At 35.6% G+C, this 21,228-nt stretch overlaps 1 protein-coding gene across 1 annotated transcript in view; it reads right to left on the bottom strand.

The window, feature by feature from the left end:
• Positions 1-21,228, bottom strand: part of KCNH8 (potassium voltage-gated channel subfamily H member 8) — a 401,588-nt gene that overhangs the window by 68,310 nt on the left and 312,050 nt on the right. Inside the window, exons 8-10 of the mRNA XM_079115168.1 lie at positions 17,698-17,895; positions 6,968-7,167; positions 5,856-6,105 (exon numbers count right to left, since the gene is read on the bottom strand). Coding sequence (XP_078971294.1) covers positions 5,856-6,105; positions 6,968-7,167; positions 17,698-17,895 — 648 coding nt within the window. The remainder of the gene's footprint in view (positions 1-5,855; positions 6,106-6,967; positions 7,168-17,697; positions 17,896-21,228) is intronic.

Here is a 21,228-nt window from a genome sequence, read left to right on the forward strand (position 1 = left end):
TGCTGTGTAATAGGGGGTGTTTAGCAGCGTCTCACACCCTGAACCCTCATTGTAACAACCCAAAATATCTTCTAATGCTGTACAATGGACTCTGGTGGGCAAATCTGTTGCTGGTATTGAACACTGGTCTAGGGATAATGGCTGAAGGATGGAGAGTTCAGAATTTCAGGTTATAGAGGTCTCTCGCAGGATTTGTCAAATGGCTTTAGAGAAATCAGTTCACACACACACACACACACACACACACCCCTCTATCCTCCCTCCCTCCCTCCCTCCCTCCCTCCCTCCCTCCCTCCCTCCCTTCCTTCCTTCCTTCCTTCCTTCCTTCCTTCCTTCCTTCCTTCCTTCCTTCCTTCCTTCCTTCCTTCCATTTGTCACATCCCGCAGCCTACCTAACCTTTCAAGGGAAGTAATAATGGCTCAGATTTTTCTAAGTGGAAAAATGACTTTGCGCTTCTGAGGTAAGACCATCAAAATATATATTAATTATTTTGATTCTAGCACTTTGGACATACTAGAAGCACAATCTTCAACTTTTAAACATATTCAAGTTCTCTTAGTCACTTCTGCTTATTTCTACAAGACAGGAGGGTGATGTGGGAGGAAGAACTCTGCATCCGTCTTCTCAGTGTTGGGAGGAAGAAATAACTATTGAACATCATGAACAATGAATCTGCTACATAAAATACAAAACACAGTGCATGACTCTCATATTCTAGTGACAGTGTAAAACCCCACTTTCTTCATCAAAATAGAAGGCAAATAAAAACTATGAGCTCTTCACTTGTGTCACCAACGGGAGCGAGATCTAACACTACTTTATTCAAGTGATTTGTGCCCCACCCCACACCCAGCAGTACCTCTCTGCCTTCCAGTCATAGGCTGGAATTTGCACATCAAGGAATTGCTTGTTTGCTGGAGTTCATACAATAGATAATACTAAAAAAATTTACTTGAATTTTTTGAATCCTTAAATTGATTTAATCAGTTTAAATTAACGGGAAGGAAAGTATGCCCATAAGTGCTAATAAAACACTCATTTCAACTTCTGATTTGTTGTAGACACATCCATTAATTCGCTCAGCAGTCATGCAAAAAAATATGAAAGAAAATCCATTCAATTATCAAACAGGTTAAAAGTTGAAGCATTATGACTAAGTTTGGAGAGGGCACTCTATAAAAGTTTTTCATGGTTGTAAATTAGGAGTTACTGACTCTTTTCTTGTACACAAAGATCATCATGCCTGGGCTGTTTTATTATTTTAGTAATCGTTTTGTTCCATTTCACAAGGAACCACCAATTGAACAATAATATCACCACCAAGCAAAACATATCATTGGGATTTTGTTAGAACGAATTGCCCCCATTTGCCCCATGCACAATTTTTTTAACTTCTAAATTCCTATATTTTATTGTGCCCAGAATTTGTGGAAGGAAATCCCTTGGCAAAGAATCAGCTTCAATAAAGTTATTCTACTTAATTTTTCAGTAAAAACACATATTAATTAACCATGTACACAAGATATTCATAAATATCTATGGAAAAGCAAAAAGTGGCAGATTTTTAAAATCTCTGAATTACATTTAGGTCTTAACTTCAAATGAATATTGAATTTAAACTTGGAAACTGAGTCTATTTTGACAGAAGAAAAAAGACTAAAAAATGTATCTAGAGACATGAAAGTGCAATAAATACAATGATACAGAAGATGATACAGAAGAATTTACATTTGACTTATTTTTGTCACTTATTTTTTTTAGAGGTCTAAATTGCTCCTCGAAAAAAAAAATATCAAAGTTTGGCACTGATACAAGATGTAAATAGAGCCAGGATGTCTTGAATACAGTAAATTTTCAAATCTGTACATTTGAGGAGGATTTTTCATGATGTAGTGTCTTATACAATGAGTATTCACATTCTGTTAAGTAAGTGGAAGAACTTTAGGGTCATCACACTTTCATATTTGGGTTGTCATGGTATGGCTATTTCAGCCACAATGACAGTAGATACAAAAATAACATCAACATTTTGTTAAACTTGGCACCCTAGAAAGAATTACAGCTCATTTATTCATTCAATGAATATTTATGGAGCATGAACCATGTGTGCTGGACCCAGGAAAGTAGGTACTGGTAATTACCAATATGGGTCTCACCCTCACTAATTTTATAGTTTTGTGGATTTCTTACTGTCTCAGAATCTTCAGCTAAGTTTCTTATTTACTTGGGGCTCAGTATCCTTATTTCTAAAAAACAAGAAAGATTTCCATGGCCCCTTACTGTTTTTTTTTTTTTTGGGGGGGGGGGTTATTTGTTTAGAATTATACTGTTAACTTTGTTGATCAGTTATTATCCCATTTAAAAAAAAAAAAAAAAAAAAAGTAATGGGATTCATCTGCAAACCACCATGTTGGAACTATAACTTAAGTTTAATTACATTTTGGTAGACGAATGCTCTCTGTATAAAATCCACTTACTGGTGCTTTGCCATTTTCTTTTTGAAACAACAATGAAGAAATTGGTAGAAATTATCTGGACATGAAATGAATGTATATACATAAAAAAATTCTATCCTCATAACAAATTTCTGCCCCTATGACAACTACCCTCCCACCATCAGATTAGGAAAAGTCTTCATGTATTGATGGGACAATAGAGTTGCTTGAGTTTATGGTTTGACAACAGTTTGGTGATACTTCTCCCTCACAAAACCATACATATTAATTTATTTCATTGGCACCACGAACATGTTTTAAATATCCACAGATCGAATGTGAAGAATGTGTGTAAGTTTATCAAAGTCACTATGGATTTCAATTGGTCTCATAAGAGATTACAAGAGGGAAAGTAAAAGAATCCATTTTCATTGAAATAATGCTAGGCAGAGAGCAAATATTAATATTTTAAAAAATCTTTATTTGGGTTAAGTTTCAATAACACATACCAGTGTTTAGAATGGCCATGAGAAAATTTGCAAATAAATTTTTCTTTTTCTTTTTAATTACATATGCTAATTGTGCAAATTGATGGGCTTCACTGTGACATTTTTAAACATGAATATTGTGCATTGATGATGCATCATCTAGTGATCTATTAAGATTTTTCTATTTTTTAAAGATTTCCTTTTTTATGTAACTTATTCCCTTAGAGTACTTATTTGCTGTATCCCACAGATTCTTGTATATTATTCTTCCATTTTCCTTTGATTCAAGGAAATTTTCCTACAACTCCCTATCCAGCTACATGCCTGTTATTTTGGTTCTATCTTGTACAGCAGGCACATGTTGGGTACCTCCAATCTTCCATCTTAAATCACTTTTTATATATATGTAGTAGAAGCAAAGAGGTGAAAATATTAATTATGGAAATCAAAATTTATGGAGGACCTTAGGGCCAGGAGAAAATGCAATGGATTAAATCTTTTGACTGTCAAGTCAATTTTTTTTTCATAATAAGATCCAATTGGGTCATGTTTTACAAGTGGTGGCAGCTCCACAGAAGACACTACACTTGTGCCCTTTCTGTTCTAATGTCACAGAGGATGCCTTCATTATTCCATCCCTAAAATTGTTACTAGTTACCAAATTTAAAAATGCACCACAATTTTTTTAAAAAGCCCACATTATATCTGTTTTGAAATGATGCATTATTTTTTTTCTTACATATATATCAAACCATAGGTTCTGAAAATATGAGTAGATGCCCTTTTGAAATCAGGTTGTCAGTAGGTAGGCTATAAAAGTTACAGTGGAACTAAGGAAACCCACAGGAAAAAAACATTTTATGACTAAAGTTTTTGAAACAAATGAGAAACAACTGTCAATTCTAACTTAGAATCACAAAACAAAAAAATACGATGATTGGTCTTCAACTTCGCAAATTTGAGAAGAGGGCAGGGAGTGTGTCAAATTCTTCTCTTAGGAAAAAAGAGTAGGAATCTCCTGTAATATTGAAAATGAACTGATCATGTTGATAATAAACTGTACCAGCTCTATGCCCCACCTTTCTATTAAGTAGAAAAACACAGAGGCAAGTCAACAGCTCAGCCAAAGCTTCAAAATGCAAGCCCCACATTTCCTCTGTAAGTGGTAAACACGAGGCAATGAAAAGCACCATTCACTATTCTCCATCTCCTCACCTTTAGTTGGGGATAATCACAAGAGCTTAGTCTATCTGAGCTGCTATAACAAAACATGGAAAACTGGGTTACCTATTAACAATAGGATTTTCTGTCCCATAGTTCTAGAGTCTAGTAAGTCCAATATCAAGTCTTCAACAGATTGTCTACTAAGGACCCACTTTCTGATTCTTAGCTGATGCCTTTCTTCACATGGCAGAAGGGCAAGGCAGCTCTCTGGGGCCTCTTTAATGAGAACACTAGTTCATGAAGGCTCTGTCCTTGTGACCTAATCAAAGGTTCTACCTCCTAAAACCATCCTATTAATAATTGCATTTTGACATATGAATTTTAGGGGGATGCCCAACATTTGAAACCATAACACCAACCCAATGAACTTATAAAATTTAAATTGGGTAATGGATGTGAAAAAATCCAGCTTATACTAGAGATTTAATAAATATTAGTTATCTTCTCTCTCCCAAAATGCAATTGTCTTGAAGTTTACTAGCTAGAATCCAGTGATATAGTAGGCCTACAATTATATAGACTAGTAAGCATTGTTTAGACAAGGAGGAAGCAGTGGACACAGAGTTGAGATGTAGGTTAGCCTTGGTCTTGGAAAAACAGAAAAGACGCCTATGATCTTCCCCTCTGTGCTATGGAGGCTTACGTCAGATCCTATGTGTGAAAATATTTTGCAAGTGGCCGTTTAAAAATATTAGGTTCTTAGAAAATTCGAATAAAATACTGCACTAGCTCCTTTTTAGTGACACAAATTCTAAACATTGGTCTGTTATATTGGCATTTAAAATATATCCTGAATTCACCTTCCACTCACCATCCCTGCTACCATACCATCCTTGGTCTATTCTATCATGTCCTTCACTTGAGTAAAAGTTTCTACAAGGACAAAGATTTTGGCTATTTTCTTTTTTGCTATATTATCAGGGTTCAGAACGGTATCTGATTCACTCATAGGCCCTCAATAAGTATTAGCTGAATAACTGAACAAACAAAGGAGAGTGGATTTTAAAGGAAGTTCACATAAAATTGTGAAAGAAAATTTTCTACATTAACCCTACATGCCACCACTTTTCAGCAGCCCTTTATATTTCAACAAAGACTAATTACGTCTTAATATTTGCAGTCAAATTCATGGCACAAAATTTTCACAATTATGAGTTTTAGTTTTAGCTCTTTAGTTCTTTCTTAGTTCTGTGAGGAGCTAAAAAGAGCTTATAGTCACCTTGACAGTATTAGGTTAATGACTGCAATGAGAGTTTACTCTTGAAGTATATTCCCTTTTGCTTTATTTCTAGCACAGATAAAGCTTAATTTTTGTACTCTCTGGATTGATTCTTCACAAAAATACAGAATTGCCCTTTTAAATCAGAGCAGCTATTTTAGCTGGGAAAGCATATAACTCATGATCAATAATTTCTTTAGAAATCAGAAAGAACTGAGTTTATTTTTTTACTATGTGATTTGGGCAAGTTCACTAAGTTGCATTTATTTATTTATAAGATGAGGTTAATATTTTTGCCACTGGAGTTTTTATAAGAATCAACCAGTGTATACAATATTTAGCTAAATTAAACCCATATGAAGAATAATCCTGAGTCCATATATTCACCTGTAATGTTTCTACTCTCACCAGCAGACTTTCCTCCTTTTCATTTTCTTAATTCGTGCTGCAGAGTAAAACTGCACAGAAGCTTTGCAACTCAGACCTACCAAGAATAGCCAGCACCATGCTGTCTTTAAGAACTTCCATGGAGCCGGAGCACACAAAGTAGATGGCCTGCAATGCATCCCCTTGGCGCAGCAGATACTCCCCCGGAGCACAGAAGGAGGTCTTGATGTGTAGAGACAGAGACCTGAGGCAGCCCCGGCTGGCACATTCAAAAAGGGACAGCTGCAAGATTTCCTTGTTCAAGTGCATAGTAATGTCGGAACGCAGCTCATCTGGAAAGTCTTTCAGAAGCTGTCGAAGAAGATGGAGGAGAAAATTAACTTGGGTAAGTAAAGTCTGACTGATATACCTCGCAAGACAAGAGAAATGCTCTTCTTCTTCCTGATTGGCTAACAAGAGTACAGAAGAGGAAATCTATGCATGTATGATCCTGGAAGGATATTTCATTGACCATGACATTTATGGTGTACTACTGAATAATCAGTGGATAATAAATCTGGAGAAATAGCACAAATTAACAAAGGACCTTGTTAGGAAAACATAAAATTAACATGTAACTCATTGTGACTTGCTTCTCCCAAAGACTCCTTTTCAAGGCAGAAGACATGGAATTTGGACTTGCTGGTGTTTTCTCTGATGTCATAACCACATGAAGAAAGGAGAAGCCAAATTATTACTCCTTAATGAGTTGGTTTGGTTGGTGGATTGCTGAAATGGTTGTCTGATATATATAAATACCTTTTTCCTCAGTGGTGGTCTGTGTTATTTCTGGAAGTCTACAGATAACACCTATATTGGATTTTTGTTATTAATTTATTTATTCTAATGGTTGCTTTAGCTTGACTAATCTAATCACCCAACATTACAACATTATGCTTTCTTAAGAATTGGTTCCTTTAAAAAATTGAAAATAAATAATTTGATCCACCAAGATGACTTATTAATATAAAATACAGATCAGTCCAAAGTGGCACTGCGAATTTGTAAACCAAAGCAATTAAAAGAAGTGGATTGAATTTCAATAGGGATTAACAAATAAAGAGATAAAGAAGTTGCTAGGTGTGTTTGTCACTTCTGCTACGTACATTAGAGCATCTTACTTTTACCTTAGAATATGTATTTTCTGCCTGAAAACGTGAGAAGTAAATATTACCTCATTTGAATCTATTCCATTGTTGACTGACCAGGTGGTTTGAAAATACTCGAGCATCCTCTGCTTGAGCTGCTGGGGCAGGTGGTGAACACGGATAAAGTCCTTTAGGTCCTTAGTTCTGGTGTGATAGAGAGACCATCGGGAATACATCCTCTGTATGATTGCTGTCACATTCCCAAACACCAAGGCATGCATCAAGGCTGGAGAACAACATGGTGTAGAAGGAGTGAGAAATGAGATGGAAGGCCCATCCTCGAAATATAAATTTATGGTCTATGTATCTGGGATCAAAGCAAAGTATGGTTGTGTGGCCAAGTTGGCACAGCTATTTTGGTATAGGCAGTTTGGTGCAACCGCTTTATCACAGGGTGCATCCTGAAGTAGCCATGACTTGATGAGAGTAAAACATAAAAATATTCAGCATATACAAAACAGGCTCCTTTGACTCAAACTCAATCTGTTAGCTGCTATTCCAGCTCTGACAAATTTTTATCTTGAGCTCTATTCACATCAATATTATTTTAATAGTTACATATAGAGTTATATGTAGTTTGATACTTATAATAAAACAGCACTAACTGTTTGATACAATAAGTTACAAATTCACAGCTTAACAATTATTTTTATTTTGTCACATAAATTTAAAATCAATCTGTTATAATTGTCATAAAGTCAATCTGTTAGCCTTTGTGGAAATCGTGGTTTCACCTCCCAGAGGTCCATCATTTAAAATTAGTTTTAGAATATGATACATTTATATTTCTGCAAAGATTGAGGAAGCTATTAGAAATGTGAGTGAGGATTTTTCGAGTAGTCTGAAGCTGAGTGTGACTCCAGTCCTCAACCACACTTCAGCTCTGCTTTCACTTTGGTTTTAAGTGAAATAGTAGAAAAAATTTCAGACCATTCAAGACACAAATTTTATGTGTGATGATGCATACAGAAAACCAGATATTCTGCACTGTTGCCATCCTGAGAAGAACCAGCACAGTACATAGATATAGGAGTCCCATTCCATCAAGGTTTGCCAGTCAGATAGTATTCAAGCTCTACTTTCTAAAAACTACCACCAGAGTGTAATGAGAGGGAAGTCTTTGTTTGCCATAATTCAAGGGTGGATGGGGGTGGGATGGGAATTTCTTTTGGATAAAGGTGGAGGGAGAAGATGGACCTCACTATTCAGGAATTGCTACTTTGGGGAGTAGCTGGTAATGGGAAGCCCAGAAGACATGACAGGACTTTGCAGTCCAGAGTCATTAGCAGAATGGAACTGAAACAGCCTATGCAGTGCCACCAGATAACCCAAGCAGGCTTGGATTTATGTCAGCCTATGAAACTAAAGGAAGATGGAGAGCTAGGTGTACGTATATTTATGGCATATCACTCTAAGTGGTACTCAGATTTTAGCCTTGGGACAGGATTGCCACGGAGGTAAGAAGCTCAGGGGTTGAATGAAGTCATGTGTTTTAGCAGTTTTGGGTTAAAAAAAGAAAGGACTGAAATTTTAATATTTTATCCATTAGGATCTATCAAAATATCCCAGAATAAAAATCTCAACATCCAAGGAGCCACATTAAAAGTTTCTCAGTACCAAAATAAATATATTAGTGCAAATGTGTCAATGTGTTATTATATCAATCCTCCTGAATATTTCAGTGCATCCCATTCAAGTTCTTTTTTCCTCTTCATTTACCAGAAATTACCATTCATTAGCATACTGATTTCATTTTAATGTAAGACTGAAATTAAAATCTTTACCTGGTTAAAATCCTCTACCAGGTATATTGTAGTTTCTTCATGGAATAATTATCACCATGCCTAGAAAGTTGATCCTTAATTACGAAAGCTCAGTATTTGGGAAAAGTTACTAAAAGAGGGTTAAGTTTTGGTCCACATGCAGGAGAAAAAGTGAATATGGACTTCAGAATCGGACAGGTCTAGATTTGAATTCTGACTTTGCCTTTTCCTGGCTGTGAACTTGTCAAGTTTTATAATTTTTTTATGGGAACTTATTTCCCTTATTGGTTAAGTGAATATACATTTTTCATAGGGCTCTTTTGAGATTTAAAGAGTACATGCACGTGTGTGTATGTGTATGTGTGTATGCTCTTTAAATATATGTGTGTGTATACATATATACACATATCTAGTATATGTGTTTGAAACAATGGTTGTTCAATTCATATTAATTTTTTCTTATGAAAGTGAAAAATGGTATCATGAATGTTCAGCGTGCTTAATGGAGTAAGATTTGGAGAAATGTACTTGGGTTTAAGATTTTCCTTCAATCTCTTAAATAGTTTAAGAGTGGTTCTTGGTAAAAATCTCTTCTTGTTGAAAGAAATTTAACAAATATTCAGCAAGTGCCTGCTACATACAAATTCATGTAAGTAATTATTTTTCCTAAATGTTCAAAAATGAAACCAGGCATGGTGGCACACACCTGTAATCCCTGTGGCTGGGGGCAGAGGCAGGAGGATAGCCAGTTCAAAACCAGCCTCAGCAACAGTGAGGTGCTAAGCAACTCAGTGAGACCCTATCTCTAAATAAAATATATAAAAGGACTGAGGATGTGGCTCAGTGGTTGAATGCCCCTGAGTTCAGTCCCTGGTACCCTGGCCCCCCCAAAAAAGAAATGTCTTCCAACAGGTCAAAAATATTCCAAGGAAAATGTGTATCTTTTAACAACTTAATGCTGCATGATTCTTTGTGCTTGGTTCCTTCTGTATGGTTTTACAAACACAACAATTCCGATGCTTAAATATTTTCTTTGGAAGAGAAGATCTCTATTTATGATAACACTCACCAAAGAAAAGAACTGACTCTGCTCCAAGTCAAAGAAATTAAATACCGATTGCAGGCTCTGTTAAGATGCTTATGGGCTAAGTGTTTGGAAACCCTACCATTTTTAACAGTATATAATAGTCTTTTCATGGAGATTAAACTGAGTACAGAGAACAATTTTATTTCATTTATTTTAACACTGCTTTCCTTAATTATGTGTATGATTTTAACTTTGCTTTTCTTAATTACAATGTGTAAAGCACTAAAAGTAAGAGAAGTAATATGTTCAGATCATTTAGCATCCTAATTGTACATTATCAATAAAATGAATTACTGGATTAATTGTAGCATTCATAAGCGTTGTTGGAAAGTACTAGTCTATGTCTGACTCACCATAATTTCAAAGTCTCATTTCAGCATAGGAAACTACTGCTAATTTAAGGAGTTAAAAAAGTAAAAAAAGAAAACCTTGGCTCTCATACTTTTTCATTTTCCAAAGTTATTATGTCCTTTCTGTCACTGATTTTCATGGCACCCTGGCAAAGAGTGTGTGTAACTGTCGGGACAAATTATTCCATCTGCTATGAAAGTTTGACTCAAGAACTTCTGTATCCAGGTCAGTTTGGAAATGATCACTCTTCTCCACTCCTAGCAAATTTAATGAATTTAATTCTTGAGTGCTAGACCTGCTGAGTGTGTGGAGGTTCTTTGTGGGGTGTGTGTGTGTGTGTTTTGTGTGTGTGTTTGTGCATGTAAGAGTTTTGCATAAAATGCATTTTGTAAAATCTCATCTTAGTAACAGGTCTTTGAAAGGAACTTAACAGTTGAGATCTAAAAAGAAAGTATGCAGATTTCAAATGCAAAGAAGCACCTTTGTGGGGTAGCCTGGCTTTCACTTTCTCTTTGCTCTTCTATTTCCCTTCCCCCTTTCCTTCCCTGGATTTTGGGCAACCTTGCTTTCTGGGGTATAATATCATTGCTGACTCCTTTAGCTAACTGTTTGGCAGTGGCTTTGGAGTCTACATATGGGCTGTTTTCTCCCAATGCAAAAGGGGACCGGAACTTAGAATTTGACAAAACTTAAAGGTCTTCCTCCTTCGTCCCATCTCCTCATTGCCCTGGAATTTTCCATTCTTTGTTACCAGTATGTGGGTTGTGGATAGCAGATGGCAGAAAAACAAAGTGAGAAAGATTTCCTAAATGATGAATTTAAATGGCAGTGTAAAGACATTTTAAGAATGGCCTGAATTTATGGACATAATAGCTCATATGGGTCCAATAAAATTATGTCAGGGTAGTATGTATCAGATTGGTAGGTCCAACAGAAGCCTTGACTGCTTCATGACTATAATGTTCATTTACCTGTACTTATACTTACTTACTTATTTCTATCTATTTTTTTTTTCAGTATAGGGGATCAAACCCAGGACCTCGAGCATGCTAGACAAGCTTTCTACCATTGAGTTATACACCCAGAAAATAATGTCCATTTAAATTAATCATGTAGTGCCGAGGACTGAATTAGAGCAAATTATACACCATGCTTGTACAATTAGGTCAAATGAACCCTTATATTATGTATAAGTATTATGAACTAATAGAAAAAAAGAAAAAGGAAAACAATGGACATATTATCAGTAATGAGTCATCTACACTAGGAAGCTTTATCAAAACTCCAAGGAAGAGTTGATGGTTTCATCAATTGGGACAAACTCATTAGGTGACTATAGGCAGTCACTAACAAGTATGACAGAGGAACTTTTTAAAGACATGGAAAAATGTTCTCAGATTTTGGTTTCAAACAGGATATGTGTAGATATGTAAAAATATTTTAGAAAAAGAGGACTACAAATGTATAAAAAGACTAAAAAGTTGTTGTTTGGTGATGGGATTGTGAAGAATTAATAATCTTGTCTTTAGTAGTCTTCTCAATGTACATTATATAGGAAAAATTGAAAAGAAGAAAAAGATTGTTACCTGCTTAAATACCTATTTCCATTACTGGGTGGGAACTCCCTGAAGGAAATCATCCTGTGTTAGTCATTTTGTTTCCCAAGCATCCAGTACAGTCGGCATAATTTAAGTGGACCATAAATATTTATGGAACTACAATAAACCTTTTGTAGTTTGATGCTATCTTTAAAAATTTTTGTCATTGTAAGCAAGTGGCTCAGAAAATCTATAATGAACAGTTCAGCTTCACATCCATCTCTCCACCCTCTTCCCACTCCTTAAAGGATATTTCTTTTTAAGTGATTTCTCCTAGGTCCACTTGTGGTTATAGCTAGATTTTAGACAATAGAATTTTACTCCTATCGCTTGACTCATCATTGTTAAGTCGATTCTAAAAACAACCTGATATGGAAGGAAAGAACTAAGCTCGCGATTACCTAGCATCTCATCCCTCACTTGATGGTTATATTATTTTTTAGCTCATCTATTATAATTTTACAAGGTAAAATTAGCATTAAAGATATGTGTAGAGGATGCTACACAAATACTAATTGTATACCACACCAACATTTCTGAGTGAACATAGGTACAGAATCACCCCCTAGATGAGTGACCAGATTATTAACAGCATCCTAGAGGTCTTCCTTGTGTCCCCTTCATAGCCATTAGCCTCCTCACCAAAGGTAACCAGAGTTATGAATCATATTACAATCAGTAATTTGAACTTCAATCAATAGTTTGAACTTTCTGTAAACAAAATCATATAGGTTGTGCTTTTTTTGTATGTCTGGCTTCTCCGCTGAGTGTCGAGTTTGTAAGACTCATCTATGCAGTTGCATGATACCATAGTTCATTCAGTCTCATTGCTATATAGTCCTCTACTGAATAATTATCTCACAATTTGCTTATTTATTCTCCTATTAATGACATTCTTTTATTAACCAGGCATTTCCTGTTTGAGATTCTTAATGCTTTCATAGGCACCTATGTATATGTTTTTTTGATATACATACTGTGCATTTCCATTGGCTATACCCTCAAAAGTGGAATTGTTGAGTTTCAGAATTGAGGTATGTTTGAATTTGGCAGACCTTGACAAAATTATTGCACCAATTGAGAGTCCCATCAACAATATAGGAGAGGTCATAGTGTTCAGTATCTTCCCAAGCAGGTAGGCTTCCCAGTTTTTTACAAGACAACCTTCTGGGGAGGGTAAAATGGTGTCTAATTTTGTTTTCAATTTGCATTTCTGTGAATGATATTGAGCACCTTTTTATGCTTATTTTCTCTTCAAGTACTCAAGTTTCTGTGTATTGTAAGCTGTCTGGTTTGCATGCGTGTGTGTGTGGATTTATATAAGTTTTTTAAGCATAAACATGTAAGAATTCTTTGTCAGATAAATGTTCGTGACTATTTTCTCCTATCTTTTAGCTCAACTCTTTTTGCTCTGTCTTTTGATAAAGAGAGGTTCTGCTGTTCAATTTATTGTTCTTTTCCTTTATGCCTAGGGAACTTGTGTCATGACAATATGCTATTCAATTCCCTTTTGGAAGCCTTATTATTCTATTTTTCATGTTTACATCAAAATCCATTTGGAACTAATTTTAATGTACAGCTGTGTATCAACTCATGGATACACGTTGGACCCAGCAACACTTATTGAAGCTACTATAATTCTCACTTTGCACTGCTCTGCCACCCATGTCATAAATAAAGTGGCCATACATGTGTGGGCGTTTCTGAACTCTATTCCAATTCATTGACCTATCCATCTATTCTGCAGCCAGAACCATACTTTCTTATCTACCATGACTTTGTAATACAACTTGATATCTATAGTGCAAATCTTCCAAATTTTTAGCTCTTCATGGTTGTTTTGATTCATTTTAGCTCTTTTCATTTACTCTAGCTTTTGTAAACAGCTTGTCAGTTTTCAAACGCACATAATACACAGGCACCCAAACACAAATCTACTGGGATTTTTAAAATTGGGATTACATTGACTTTTTCATTAGTTTGGGCAAAACTTATAACATCACAATACTGAGTCCATCAGTACCAACCATCACCATTGTATATCCTTCCATTATTTAAATTAAAAAAATCGTAAATTTTCTCCCTATTTTTTTTTTTTTTGTGGTTGTCTGTGTAGAAGTGTCATAGTATTCTAATTAAATTTATTCTTGCATATTGGAGGCTTTTGCAATTGCTTTGTACATTTCATTTTTAAAATTAGTTGTCACCAGTCTACATGCATACAATTGATCTTTATGTATTAACCTTACTAAATTCATTTATTAATTCTAATAGTTGTTTGAAGCTTTTAGGATTACTTCTTTGTTATGAATGTTCTCAAAGTTCATGTAGATTTTTCTAGGTGTGAATTTTAAAATTATTTTTGCTTAATCCCTTTTTATAGTTTGAAATATTCATTCCATATTTCAGTGGGTTCACACTCTATAATTACAGACGTTTATATGGAAACTTAAATAATATCTTCAAGTGGAAGTTTAATATATACAAAAGATAAAACTGCAACTCCTGAGGAAATTCTTCAGGTTCCTAGAGTCCTTCCAGATTGGTTCATTTGGCATTTTTTTTTTTTTTTTGCTAATTTATTTTTCACCCAGCTTCTGTGTACCTTTTTTCTAGATAATTATCTGGGATTTTGACAGTTTCTCTTCTATAGGTAATATTGCTACTACCTATTTTGTAGTAGCTATTGCATTCTTAACATTAGCAACTTCATCAATCTTACATGGGGATTCTTAATAAGATATCCTAGACTTAAATCTGTAGTAATATATGCTTAAATTTTTTTTGGAGTCCACTCAAAATAAATGTGTATTTTATTCATTTGTAATTGGCAGCAAGAGAAAAACAACAAATAATTCAAATTTAGATTTCATCACTTATAGGAATTTAGATAGGACTTTCCACATACAAGCTAAATTTATTTTTTCTATGGTTTTCTTTTTTAATATTTTAGTTGTTGATAAACCTTTATCTCATTCATTTATTTAAATGCGAAGCTGAGAAGTGAACCCAGTGCCCCACATATGCCATGCAAGCACTCTACCACTGAGCCACAATCGCAGCTCTCTATGGTTTTCTTAGTAATATGTTCATTATTACCTTACAATTTTAATTTGTGCATTGAAATTTGATTATTCATCTGCTTTAGTGACTGTAACAGTTATGGTATGTAAAAAATTGTAGTAACAGAGAACCTATGCTTAATTTTTTAAAAACATAAATTATTTGTGTATATTTATAAATATTATGTAAATAAAATTAATTTCTACTATATAATGAAATGGATATTTTACAAGAAACTTGCCAGGTCTCAGGGAGTCCTGACATTTAAACTCACTAAACCTCTGCTGCCTTCTATCTAAGTTGGGGTATTAATAATTTCCATCTTATAATATTTTGAGAATTAAATTGTGAACAAAGTGCTCAATATTGCATGCTTTTATGATTAGCTGTCAATGTTATACAAGTAATTCGTGAATTAGGAAATATTAAAATGCAGGCATCATTTCTCTTAGCCTAAACACAAACTTAGAGAGCTTTAACCAGTAAAATCAAGTCACTTAGATGCCATTTGGCATTCAAAAGCAGAGTGCTGCTGAAGTCACCTAAAGTTTTAATACCACTTATACACGAGCACTGTACCAGTATTTTCTGCCAAGAAATTTACTCAATAAATATTTAACAAAGAACTGACAAACTGACATTATCAGATTATTTTTTGGGCCTTTGGACCTTGTGACTGGTGGAGCTCCTACCTTCAGTGAACACTAGGAAGTAGATTATGCTTTAACGATTTCTGACTGAGGACCACTCACAATGTAGTAGGTGGATTACTAGAAAATAAGCTCATTTATTTAACAGATTTTTCAAATGCTAAATTAGGAGGCTTAAGCGTTGAGCATTTGAGCCTTTCCCAACATTTCCATCAGGAGTAGAAGAAACATGGGCAAATACTAAATAAGTATAGACTGGGTTTATTTTGCAAAATGCTTGTCATTTTGCTAGGCAGAAAGATGGGCCATCAAGGAGAGTGGAAATTATATAAGTCATAATACTGGATATGAAACAGTCACCACAGGGTCTGGCACAGTGTAGCTCTTCAGAAAATGAGAATTCCTGTTCTCTGCTCCCTAGGCTGTTACTGCTCAACATCAGCCAAGAGTCTCTTAAATTGCTGCAGTCCCAGCATGCTACTTCAGCAACTCTGCCATGAACACTGCCTTTCCAAGAAATTCTCCCTATTCTGGCTTTCCTACTCACTGCTCCTGAATGTCCTGATTTGGCATTTAGTATCAACTGCCCAGTATCATCCAAACTTTTTCCAGATGTTTCAGCCCATCTCCTCCAAACTGAATTATCAACTCCTTGAGGAAAGGTTTGGTTTTACACTTTGATTTCACTGTGTGCTGAATGACAAATCCCTTGAGTCCCACATACTGCTCAATATCACATCTTCTATGGGAGGAGCTTGTAGAAATCATTCCCTACTATAAGGTTCAAAACTGTAAGTGATATCTGGGATAAAAGCCATTTAAGAGAACATGACGTAGGCTTTTGGAGCAATAGGGTGGGTCAGAAAATACTAACAGAATTCTGGTGTAAGAACAATGTTTGATCCAGGTAAAATGTCTGCATCCACTGCTGCTCCATGATAGCAGTCTTATTATTCAGCAAAATTTCTTTTATGTATTTAAAGAGAGATGCATTCAACTGGATTCAAATGTTGTCTCTTAACGGTCGTGTGGCATTGGGAAAGTTACTTTAATTTCCGAAACTTTAGACATTTGAAAAAGGTGGATAATAATAGTATCTATCCTACATCAGTTAGGAGATTCAGAAAAGAGAAATCATGCTAAGTATTTCAACAGAGGAAATTTTTATAAAGAGTTGTTTTCCTGGTGTTAAAATGCTGAATGAGCCAAAAGGGAGCATAAAGGTAACAGATATAATAAATGAAGAGGTGCTGCTAACCTAAGAGCTGGATCCAGAAAGGAAAGTAGTGAGGTTACCAGACACAAATCTCAGAGGAGGAGTTAGAAGAGCTTCAGGAAGCCACGGCTCTGACTTTGGGGTGCTGGCGTCTGCAGTTGATGCAGGGATTTCTGAGGAGGCCATAGGAAGCTGGTTCTAGGAGTGCCTAAGAGCCTGAGAGTGAAAGCAACTGGGGTGGGCTGCCTCCACTGTCACAAAGTCTGGACAGCAGAAGTAGCCTGCCTTCTCCCATCCTCCTGCCTGCCAGTCTCCCTCCGGTGCTCTGTAATGGCAGAAGTCAATAAAGTCAACTGACAAAGAAGAGCATGAAAGAGTGGTCTGGAGCTCAGAGAAAACAGTATAACTTGGTTATTTATTAAATAGGATAATAATGGCAACTCCCCAAATTTATCTTAAGAATTGCGTATGGTGTTGCACTAAAGCATTTAGCGCAGAGAATGGAACATGGAAGTGATCAATAAATTTTAACTACTTATTATTACATTGGTGCAATAATCTTATTACAATTGGTACAAAATTGGTTTTTATTTTTAGTTTTAACCAAATGATCTAGCAAACATTCTTAACTTACTACATTAGTATTAACAAAATTTGAAAACACTGACCTGTTTGGGATCACAGAATAAAGTTTCAAATATACACCTGCAAAAACAGACTCATGTAACTCCCAAACACAGGAGGTAAACAGCATGTTAAGAAAACACTGTGCTTGCCCTTTCAAAACCAACCATCAGGTGCTTATTCATCTGTCCAGAAAATGAAATTCATTAACATCCCAGGCTTTCATTGCTAATTTATATGTGCATTATAATGTTTGTCACTGATTTCCTAATTACTGCTTTTAGAATCTTTCAAATTTGATCAATTTTTCTCTATTGTGTTTCAGGACAGAGCAAACAGAATGTGACAGTTTGGCACACTCAGATTCCTCTCCTTGGTCTGAAAGAAGGAGTTAGTTCCCTTACCACCAATCAGCATGGTGCAGATGGAGAAGATCTTCTCTGCATCTGTGTTAGCAGAGACGTTCCCAAACCCCACGCTGGTGAGGCTGCTAAGGGTGAAATACAGAGCGGCGATATAGGCACTTCGGATGGACGGGCCCCCCAAGGTGTTGTTGCCGTAGTAGGGAGATTCCAGTCTCTTTCCCAACTCATGGAGCCAACCTGCAATAGGGAAAAGAATGCAAATTTCAGATTGAAAAGTAAATCTTAGTATTAGCTTGTGTGTGGGTAATGATAGACAGGGACAGAATAATTTGCTCAAGGAAAACAAGAAAAAAAAGTTAAAAGGAAATTAAGGCGAAGTATCAGATTTCATTGCCATGAGAAACAAAAACATTGTTTTTATGCACACTGTTCTGTATAACACACACAGCTGAGAAATATACATTTGAGAATGGATTGGTGGCCAAAGCTAAACAGGTTACCTTACTGCAGAGCTTGAATTAGGACTACTACTCTCTGTAATGGTGCTGTGAATTTCACTAGCCCTCTTAAGCTCATATCAATGGAAATTTTAAGAAATAAAAGGGTTGGCTATTTTAAAACCTATATGTTGATAAATGTAGGAATCATGAAAGTCTAGAGTTCACAGAGTGAGGGGGGGATTTATTTGTATTCTGTAAGACTATTTCCCTTTTCTCCCCTTTCATTTGGGCTGATTGTAGTCACTTTATGAACTCCAGCTTATGTTCCCTCACTCCGGAAGAGTCTCTGCAACCTCATTCTGCATTTTTGATTGGGGGGAAACTTGCATAACTAATGGAACTTATGCCCACTTCAGTCATTTTTTACTTGTGTACATGTGTCAAATTTTATCAGATTAAATGCTTTAACTGTCTATTGCATATCAATTATATTGTGATAATTTATTAAAGGATATATTAATAGAGAGAATAGCCAATATAATATTAACAACAGCATTATCTAGAATGGTAACACAACACAAAGTTACTTTAAAATCCTTCAGTGAAAATATTTGCCCTTTAAGATTTTATATTTTATAATTATAATATTTTACAATTCACTCTGTGTCTCTCTATTTAACATGGATGTGAGGTTCATAAGAATTTGGTTAATGGGTGTTATTCACAAACCACCACTTTCTTATAAACACTTCACTAAATGACTGCCAAGGAAGAGACGGAAAAACATAACATTTTTTAAGCAGTAATAATACTTTAAAGTTATAGACTGTGGAACTCTGCTCGGTAATTAAAATGCAAATTTGAAGCAGCTGAGAGTTCCCTGAGACCCAGGAGAAATGCTTAGTGATGAGTACAGTGCTAGGTTCATCCTGTCTCTGAAGAAGCATTTCCTAATCTTTTGTTTGCATCAGGAACATCTAGAGGGCTTGTTAAACAGATTGCCAGGTCCCATCCCCAGCATTTCTAGTACAGTAAGTGGGGAGGCTGGGGAATGGGCTGAGAAATTGCTTTTGTAACAAGTTCCCAGGTGATACTACTGCTGCCGCTGCTGCTGGACCATACTCTGAGAAAGCACCACTCCAGTAACAGTGGTTCTCAAAGCTGACTGCCGATGAAACACAATGCCCAGGTTCCACCTCCATTAATTAAATCAGAATTTCTGGTGCCATGTCCAGGTATTGGTATGGTTTAAAAGCTCCCAAAAGAAGCCAATGTGAAAGCAGGACTTAGACCCTCTTTATTCCAGAACTTAGCAAACACATGACAATAATAGAATTTAACAAATGTTAGTTTAAAAAGTGAATGTGTTAATAAATGTATAAATGGTTCTTTATGGTGTTGTGAGATAAGATGATAACACTTATGCAGATATAAAACATATGAACATTGTAAATTCATATTGAATTCATGCACACAGTATAATAAAAATATTCTTGATAATAGGAAATTGATAATAAAATGTAAGATTTTTATGTTATAAAAGGTGATTCCATTAGTCAGTTGCAGCTGTTCACCCTGTCTAGAAAAGTTTCATGGAAGGAATAAGCTCTAGATGCAAACCTAGATTTATGTCTGTACTCTGCTATTTATATGTTGTGGGAATCAATAACCTCTTTGAGTTTGTTTCCTCATTTTTAAAAATAGGGATTCTGTCTAACTTGTAAGGCTACAGCAGCATTAAATGAGATACCACGTTAAGAAAATGCCAACCACTGCTACTGGCAGAGATTTGGAGTACACTATCACTGTTATCGCCTTCTTTCCTTACTTAAATTGGAATATACCATCACAAAATTCAAACAGATAAGAGAAGATATGAAGCCAGAAGTGAACTGTATTGGAGAAAGGAAGGTGGTGACAAAATTTATTGGGTAGAACACTGCAGTGGCATGTGATAGAATCGAGCATTTCCTAACTTATAGATCTAGGAAGATGATCCAGCAGATAGTATTTCTTAAATTTGGAGGATTGTGAATCTAAGGAAAGATGTTGAATCCTTTTCTCAGAACAATGAGCCTGGGGAGACACACAAACATGATTCTGTACAAATTTTCAGGTGGTCCACAGCTTCTTGCAGCTCTTTCAAACATGCGTGGTTCAAAGACTGAGATTAAAAACTCTGCTCTAGAATTTTCAGTGAGGGAAAGGAGGAGGAAGAGGTAATAAAATATGACTTGGCAAAACTTAGCTTGGTCTCTTATGCAAAAACATGATTTAGAAATAAAGACAACTTATCCAAAAATAAAGAGATATCACAAAAGCAACACAAAGGTGCATTGGAATACTATGTTGGATTTACATGCTCTGTGGGAGGAGAGTCAAGACACATTGGTAAAATCAGGAAGCAGGGATGACATCTGTATTTGTCATCATGATTGGGATGAAGATATCTGCAGAACAGAGGTCTCAGGGGCATTTGACTGAGCATCGTTGAGTACGTACAACAATGGGATGTTGGGTAACTGGTGGACTGGCTGTTTCTCAGGAGTCATCCCAGTTGTGCTATGAGAGGAATGTCCTATCATCTCTGCATGACAAAGGAATGAGTAAAGGAGCTGTCCCTTTGTTCCATAGTGGTCATTCCTGCCAATGATAGGGAACTCTGAGCAGCTTAAAAATGTCACTCTCCCCTGAGAATAAATACTGTGTGATGTAATCTTTGTTTTAGTTGATGCATAGAGAAAACAACAACAACAACAACAAAACCAAAACCCAAAAATATCCACTCTAAAGCTCCTGCTTCTTCTTGTTTGACTCTGCCACACAGTCAGAACATGAATATACAACTTGGACCCATTTGTTGATATTAGTTGAATTAAAGCACTTATTTACTTATGGAATTCCAAGTTATCTCATTCAAAAAGTAAAAAAAGTTAGCCCATACATTTTCTTAAATGTTTTAATTTGAACAAAAATGAAACATGTAAGTATTCTCTGGACCAAATCAGTTTTCATATCATTTGATTTCCTTAATAAAATAAAAAAAGGGGTAAAAGTTTATGTAAGGATAACAGATGATACCCTCACTTGATGCCTATTCCTTTACATATTTGTGAGATTGTCTCTCAGA

This window comes from Sciurus vulgaris (assembly GCF_902686455.1).
Source record: "Sciurus vulgaris genome assembly, chromosome: 16".
Taxonomy (NCBI): Eukaryota; Metazoa; Chordata; class Mammalia; order Rodentia; family Sciuridae; genus Sciurus; species Sciurus vulgaris.